The sequence below is a fragment of the Somniosus microcephalus genome, chromosome 5 (genome assembly GCF_052327205.1).
Source record: "Somniosus microcephalus isolate GS21.2 chromosome 5, FLI_Smic_1.0, whole genome shotgun sequence".
Lineage (NCBI taxonomy): Eukaryota > Metazoa > Chordata > Chondrichthyes > Squaliformes > Somniosidae > Somniosus > Somniosus microcephalus.
In genome coordinates this window covers 16,798,007-16,806,201 of record NC_140991.1, presented here as the reverse complement: position 1 = coordinate 16,806,201, position 8,195 = coordinate 16,798,007, and the positions used below count along the sequence as shown (strand labels likewise).

The 8,195-nt window shown below is 44.9% G+C and overlaps 1 protein-coding gene across 3 annotated transcripts in view; it reads right to left on the bottom strand.

The window, feature by feature from the left end:
- Nucleotides 1-586: 586 nt before the first annotated feature.
- The window catches only part of arhgap39 (Rho GTPase activating protein 39), a 549,348-nt gene continuing 541,739 nt past the window's right edge, over nucleotides 587-8,195 (bottom strand). For all 3 annotated transcript variants that reach the window (XM_085987363.1, XM_085987364.1, XM_085987365.1), the window contains 2 exons: nucleotides 6,925-7,094; nucleotides 587-912 (listed from right to left, as the gene is read on the bottom strand). In XM_085987363.1, the coding sequence (XP_085843489.1) occupies nucleotides 718-912; nucleotides 6,925-7,094 (365 nt within the window). In that variant the 3' untranslated portion in view covers nucleotides 587-717. The remainder of the gene's footprint in view (nucleotides 913-6,924; nucleotides 7,095-8,195) is intronic.

Sequence of the window (8,195 nt, the reverse complement as noted above, 5' to 3'; positions counted from 1 at the left end):
GGGGCGAGTTCTGCACTGCCCTCAAACTCGAAAGGGAATTGAATGATCTTTTTTTTGTTGTTGGAAGAAAAAGTCACAGATTATTGAGAGAGAGGAGGAAAAAAAAACACAGCGAAACAATTCTTTTTAAAAAATAAACCGCCAATATTTTGAATGTCTTTCACGCAAGAATTCAAACGACGTACGGTTTGGAATACTCTTGGCTTAAATTCACAGCAAAATACTGCAAGAAGTGAGGAAAGAAATATACAGTACGAGGACATCTTGCCACATAAAGGGTGTCTTTTGCTTCATTTTTTTTTTTAGCCCTGTATAATTAAATGCTATAAAAATAAAGTTACTTTATAAAGTGGTTTAAAAACCCAATTACGAATGCTAAACTAAAAAATAAACTATTAGTAAACTGTGCCACAGGTGGGGATGGACCTGGATGGGAGCATCATAAAGAGCGGACAAATAAAGCAGCATCAGAACCAGCATCAAAATTTACATAGAATACCATTTTTTTGTTGTTTTTTTTCCCTTCTTATTTTTTTTTTTATAATGTAGACAACACCAACCAGTAAGGGACTGGCAAGAAGATCTCAATTCGGTATAAACAAATGCAGACACAAACCCATTAGACTTTTGTACAAGGCTTCTCTTCGTTGTTTTTTGTTGTTGTTTTGTTTTGTTTCTCTTCTCCCTTTTCAATTTTTTTCTTTTAAACTCTCCTCGCTATAGCACGTCTTTCATGAAGCTCGTGTCCAGATGTTGAATTAGCACTCGCAGGAAGGACATTTCTTTCCGTGTGTTCTGAAATATGACCCGGGGGTTGTCGGATTGGCAGCGGAGGCAGTTGGGGGCCATGACCATGGCTAGGTTGTTGACATCCATCTTGGTAACGGTGACATTGGTTGGTTGGACGAAAATCTGATTGGCGGGAGTCGAGAAAAGAGGGAAAAAGGCGATTAATTTTTCTGTTCAACCAATCTGTGTCTCAGGGCCACTTGGCCTCAGTTAAGGGGGAAAGGAGGTAGACTTTAGATCTGAATTTTTTTCTCTGCATCAACTTTCTCCCTCTCATCTAAAAGTACTGGCTCCTTAAGAACATAGAAACAGGAAGAGGCCATTCAGCCTCCCCAGCCTGTATTCCAATGCAGCACTAAGAGAGTGTTGCACTGTCAGAGGTGCCATCTTTCAGATGAGATGTTAGATAGGAACCTAGGAACAGGAGTAGGCCATTCAGCCCCTCCAGCCTCTTCCGCCATTCAATCGGATCATGGCTGATCTGAACCTCAACTCCATTTACCCATCTTAGCTCCATATCCCTTGAAACTCTTACCTAACAAAAAATCTATTGGTCTCAGTCTTGAACGCTCCAATTGACCCTCAGCATCCACAGCCTTTTGGGGGAAGAGAATCCCAGATTTCCACTACCCTTTGTGTGAAAGCTCTTTGATTCCTCACTGCCCATAGTTCCACAAGTGCTCGTCACTCTCTGGGACCTTGTCCAAGTGACTACTGGAGGAAGAAGTCATTGTCCCCAAGAGGTCACAAGTGACATCCTATGTGACTGTGACAAAGATAAACTATCCCTCCTCATCCTGTCTGCAGCCTTTGACATGGTTGACCACACCATCCTCCTCCAATGCCCCTCCACCGTCATCCAGCTGGGTGGGACTGCACTCGTCTGGTTCCATTCGTATCTATCTAACTGTAGCCAGAGAATCATCTACAGTGGCTTCTTTTCCCGCTCCTGTAATGTTACCTCTGGTGTCCCCCAAGGATCTATCCTTGGCCCCCTCCTATTTCTCATCTACATTTTGCCCCTTGGAGACATCATCTGAAAACACAGCGTCAGTTTCCACATGTCTGCTGACGACACCCAGCTCTACCTCAGCACCACTTCTCTCAACCCCCCCAGAAATTTCCTCCAACTAAATATTGGGAAGACCAACGCCATTGTCTTTGGTCCCTGCCACAAACTCCATTCTCTGGCCACTGACTCCAACTCTCTCCCTGGCATCCATCTGAGGCTGAACCAGACTGTTTGCAACCTTGGTGTCATATTTGACCCCGAAATGAACTTCCGACTACATATCCATGCCATCACTAAGACCGCCTATTTCCACCTCCGGAACTTTGCCCGTCTCCGCCCCTGCCTCAGCCCATCTGCTGCTGAAACCCTCATCCATGCCTTTGTTACCTCTAGACTTGACTGACTCCTGGCTGGCCTCCCACATTCCACCCTCTGTAAACTCGAAGTCATCCAAAACTCTGCTGCCCGTGTCCTAACTCGCACCAAGTCCCGTTCACCCATCACCCCTGTGCTCACTGACTTATACTGGCTCCCGGTTAACCAACGCCTTGATTTTAAAATTCTCATCCTTGTTATCAAATCCTCCATGGCCTCTCCCCTCCCTATCTCTAATCTCCTCCAGTCCTGCAACTCTCCGAGATATCTGTGCTCCTATAATTCTGACCTCGTGAGCATCTCTGATTATAATCGCTCCACCATTGGTGGCCGTGCCTTCAGCTGCCAAGGCCCTAAGCTCTGGAATTCTCTCCCTAAACCTCTCCGCCTTGTTACCTCTCTTTCCTCCTTTAAGACGCTCCTTAACCCAATATCTGCTTATGCGGCTCGGTGTCAAATTCCGTTTGATAAAGCTCCTGTGAAGCACCTTGGGACGTTTTACTACGTTAAAGTTGTTGTTGTTGATGTAGGGGCACTGAGGCCAATTGTAGCAGCCCCAACACCATCTTGGCAGAGTTCAACTAACCCAGTCTAGAAAGGGATTTAAACCTGGGTCCCTCTTTGGCTGTATGGCTCTGTCTCACCCTGGTGGATTGCCAATTCATAGACAAGCTGACAAACCAAAGATTTTCTGTTCCTAGGGAAAAGACACAGAACCATAAAGGTTTAAAGCACTGCAGGAGTCCATTTGGCCCATCGTGTCTGTGCCAGCTCTTTGCTAGAGCAATCCAAAATTAACCCCAATCAACCCTCTCCCATCTTCTTCACCTTCAAATATTTATCCAATTTTCCTTTAAAAGAATTGGTCTCTCCCTCAAGCCATTATTCTGCACTAGTATCCAGGAAGGGAGAGAACAATGATGTCTGCCTCAGACGAGATCCTTGGACATTTAGGACTGAGATAAGGAGAGATTTCTTCACTCAGAGGGTGGTGAACCTGTGGAATTCTCTATCACAGAAGGCTGTGACGGCCAAGTCACTGAATATATTTAAGAAGGAGATAGATAGATTTCTAGACACAAAAGGCATCAAGGGGTATGGGGAGAGAGCGGGAATATGGTATTGAGATAGAGGATCAGCCATGATCATATTGAATGGCGGAGCAGGCTCGAAGGGCCAAATGGCCGACTCCTATGTTTCTATGTTTCAACCATTCCCTGTGGCATAGCATTCCAAGCTCCAACAATCTGCTATGTAAAGAAATTTCTCCTAAACCCCACTTGCTCGCTGAGTGACTATTTGAAATTGATGATTCCTCGTCACTGATTCTCCCTCTCCACCTCGGTCTCTCTATCTCTCCCATTCTCTCTCTTCCTCTGTGTCTCCCTCTTTCTTTCCCTACTCATTGTCAAAATCCTTCATAATCTTAAAAATCTCTCTTGAATCTTCTCTCAGCCTTCTCTGCTTCAGTGAAAGTAGTCCCAGTACTCAAATTTAACTACAGATTACCATTCTTTGCATCATCCTCAATGATTTCAACATTTTCAATTACTTTTACTACATCCAGGCTTTTTAGGAGAGTGGGGGGGAGGAAGGGGGAAGAGTGGAAACTGCAAAATATGCAAGTGGGCAGAATAGTGGCAGGTGAAATGGAAAGTACTACATGTAGAAGGAGAAATGAGCAAGACAGACTTATGAACAGTGTGGAAACAGCCAAGACTGACGTTGAAAGAGCTACGAGTCTCAGTCGACTCCAGGATCAACATGTCCAACCAATGCAGAGCAGCAACCCACCAAGCCAATGGAATGCTGAACTATATAGCCCAAACAGTAGGTGTACAAGTCAGAGGAGGTCCCGCTCAAACCGTACAGTGCTCTGCCAGACCTCATCTCGAGTGCTGTGTCCAGTTCTGGTCACGGAGATACAAGGGAGACACTCAAGGGCAGAACAGAGGCACAAGTCTGATCCCTAGTGTCAGAGGTCTGAATTATGAGAAGAATTACTGGAGTAACTGGACCTCAGCATTGAAAGGTGGTGTCTGGAGAGTCAATCTTATAGAAGATAGAAACATAGAAGATAGGAGCAGGAGTAGGCCATTCGGCCCCTCGAGCCTGCTCCGCCATTCAATGAGATCATGGCTGATCATCCAAACTCAGTACCCTGTCCCTGCCTTCTCCCCATATCCCTTGATCCCTTTAGCCTTAAGAAATATATCTAACTCCTTCTTGAATATATTTAATGAATTGGCCTCAACTGCCTTCTGTGGTAGAGAATTCCACAGGTTCACCACTCTCTGGGTGAAGAAATTCCTCCTCATTTCTGTCCTAAATGGCTTACCCCTTATCCTTAGACTGTGACCCCTGGTTCTGGACTCCCCCGCCATCGGGAACATCCTTCCTGCATCTAGTCCTGTTAGAATTTTATAAGTTTCAATGAGATCCCCTCTCATTCTTCTAAACTCCAGTGAGTATAAGCCCAATCGACCCAATCTCTCCTCATACGTCATTCCTGCCATCCCAGGTATCAGCCTGGTGAATCTTCGCTGCACTCCCTCCAAGATAGCAAATGGTATGGAAAAGGCAAGTTCAGAAAGCTACTTTAAATTGCAAGAGTAGAGCAAAGGGATACGGAATTCCGATTAGGACTGATATCAGGAAAGTTTTCTTCACACAACAACTTACATTTATAAAGCGCCTTTAACATAGTAAAATGTCCCAAAGCGCTCATCAGACAACCAGCCAACCAAAGGAGACATTAGGACAGGTGACCAAAAGCTTGGCCAAAGAGGTGGGTTTAAGGACAAAGAGGAACAAAACACAGAATTAATTCCTGGATAGGATAGTGGAGATTAAAACTCTGGAGCCAACTGGATGTCACACTGAAGGAGGAGGAACTACTTTATGGTTCTTTGGATGGATGAACTAAGCTGGACCGAATGACCTTTCTCACACATACTGTACCCATAGGAATGGGAGGAGGCCATTCAGCCCCTCGAGCTTGTTCCGCTGTTCAATTAGATCATGGCCGATCTGTATCGCAACTCCATTTACCCGCCTGGTTTCAGTAATCCTTAATATCCTTGCCCAACAAAATTCTATCCATCTCAGTTTTGAGATTTTCAATTGACTCCCAGCCAAAACAACTTTTTGAGGGAGAGAGTTCCAGATTTCCACGACCCTTTGTGTGAGGAAGTGCTTCCTGACATCACCCCTGAACGGCCTGGCTCTAACTTTAAGGTTACGCCCCCTTGTTCTGGACTCCCCCGCCAGAGGGAACAGTTTCTCTCTATCGACCCAATCAACTCCTTTAATCATCTTAAACACCGCGATTAGATCACCCTTAATCTTCTATACTCAAGGGAATACAAGCCTCGTCTATGCAACCGGTCCTCATTATTTAACCATTTAGGTGTCATTTTAGTGAATTTGCGCTGCACCCCCTCCAAAACCAATGTAGCCTTCCTGAGGGGCGGTGCCCAGAACTGAATGTAGTACTCCAGGTGGGGTCTGATCATCAGAGCTTTATACAACTGTAGAGCAACTACCACCCCTTTGTGCCGCTCAGCACCTTCAGCAGAGGAGAAAACTGAAGAACTGAACAAAGCCCTGGGTCAAACTGAAATCTTACAGATCATTGAATAGAGCAGGCTATTATTGTGTCACGAGAAAGAAGTGTGGTTTTGATGAAAAAAATCTGTATGTGTAACACATATGGACAAGCATACCAGAAAATCAAATCTGACCCTGGACACTATAGAACTGAAGAAAACAAGCATTAAATTCATGAATCTAGAGGAAGATTAAGTTTATAAATAAAGTCCTTACCACTTATAGTGAGCACGCCATGGGAACACCGTTTGCTCGCTATACACGATGGCTGATATAGCGGAGTAGTGCTATTACAGTACTCTACCATATAACAGGAAGGCGCCGAACACCTCGAGACTCTTCGCCGGGAGCAAGCGGAAGCCAAGTGCAGGCAGCGCAAGGAGCGCACGTCAACCCAAGCACCCCACCCACCCGCCACTTCAACCACCGTCTGCCCCACCTGTGACAGAGACTGTAGGTCCCGCATTGGACTCATCAGTCACCTGAGAACTCACTTTTAATGTGGAAGCAAGTCATCCTCGGTTCCGAGGGACTGCCTAAGAAGGATATAACAAGAACGCTCCTTCTGTGTAGTGACCCCTTGGCCCAGTTGCTTCCAGCTCCACTCAGACCCGCAGCTTTATTTGAACTATAATCAGTGCTTGGTACAAACTGTAACCCCACACCACTTAGAGGGGATTAGAGGGGCTTAGGTACACAAAAGGTAATTGAACATTACCTTTCTTTACTTACTTATTACAGACATAGAATTACATAGAATGTACACCACAGAAACAGGCCAGTCAGCCCCACTGGTCCATGCCGGTGTTTATGCTCCACACGAGCCTCCTCATCTCACCCCATCAGCATATCCTTCTATTCCTTTCTCCCCTCATGCATTTTACTAGCTTCCCTTTGACTGCATCTACTTCTGCTCATTCTTGCATTCAGTGCACCTTAATGAGGTGTGAACCAGCGAGTGAGCACGGCTGATTCTGCCCGAAACAAACAGAGCACTTAACACGCTATCACCGGCAACTCTGAAATCAACCTTAAAGCAAATGGATGATGGCTATGGCTTTTTGGCTGATGTAAGCAAGTGGCCGCTTTAAACGTGGATGTATTTAGTGGTGGAGACTGTACATAAATAATTGTGGTACCTGTAGAAAGCGGATGAGGTAGCCGAGCACCAGCCGGTTGAGCTTGGGTAGGGAGTGGACGACTGCGATCGCTGCCTCTGGGTTTTCATAATGAGTGATGGACTGCTCGTAGAACTCGTGAGGGATGAGTGGATCTTCCAGTTCACGGTACCATAATTTCAACAACGAGGCTATCAGAAAGGGTAAAAAGAGAGAACGAGAGAGGGGAGAAAGATCTATTTCAATCTTAATGCAGGTGTACAGGCTCAGTTATACCATCAATTGAATCCAAACTCTAGTCTCTACAACTGGCCTGCTGCCAGCTATTAATATCTTTGATGAAGCTCGGAGACTTTAGTTTTTTGAAAAAATCTTTCCGGGCTCTCGGTAATGGAATGCAATCCATTTCTAATCATAAACTTTGAACTTTTTTTTTAATGTAACACTTTAGTTAAGTCTAAACGGACAAATGGGGCCCTTTGGTTACGATGTGGGCTTGCTCCCGATACGCTCGACCTGCTCTCATCGCAAAATGTAATTTCATGGGTGAGCTTACGATCCCGAGGAGCTGGACCCTAACCTATGTATTAATTACCTGGGACACAACATGCTGCAGGGAAACAATCCTCCCACTGATTGTAAACTTGAGTACATAGGATGTCACTTAAGTTTCATGTCATTTCAGAAGATGACTAATATTAACCATTCCACACACTTTCAACAGAAACAGCAACTTGCATTTATATAGCGCCTTTAACACAGGAGCGTCAACAAATAAAATAATTGACACAGAGACAAAAAAGGAGACATTCGGGCCATAAAAGGCTAAACTATTAAGCGGGATTATTCACAAATAAATTATAGATGAGATACTGAACGGTGAAACAGGGGTCTGGAGAGAGATTCTGAAGGATTCATCAAACAAGTCCCTTTCAATTCTTCTTCCAGCACTTGAGATGAAGCACTTCTCAGAAAGACATAAGCAATCTTTCTCCTCAGCATAAAGGGAATGGGATTTTTCGACGAATTGAAACAAGCAGAGGGAGCTTAGTTCATCCCTGGGCGTCACTGCCAAACAAACCAAAGCGAGCCATGACTGACAGTTCTGGAACATTCATGTCCCAGGATTCCACTTTGATTTAAAAGCAGCCCATCCAGATGAGCTCACACTATTTACAAAACAACAACAACTACAACTTGCATTGATATAGCGCTTTTAACATAGTAAAACGTCCCAAGTTGCTTGACAGGAGCTAATCAGACAGAATGCGACACCGAAACACATACGGAGA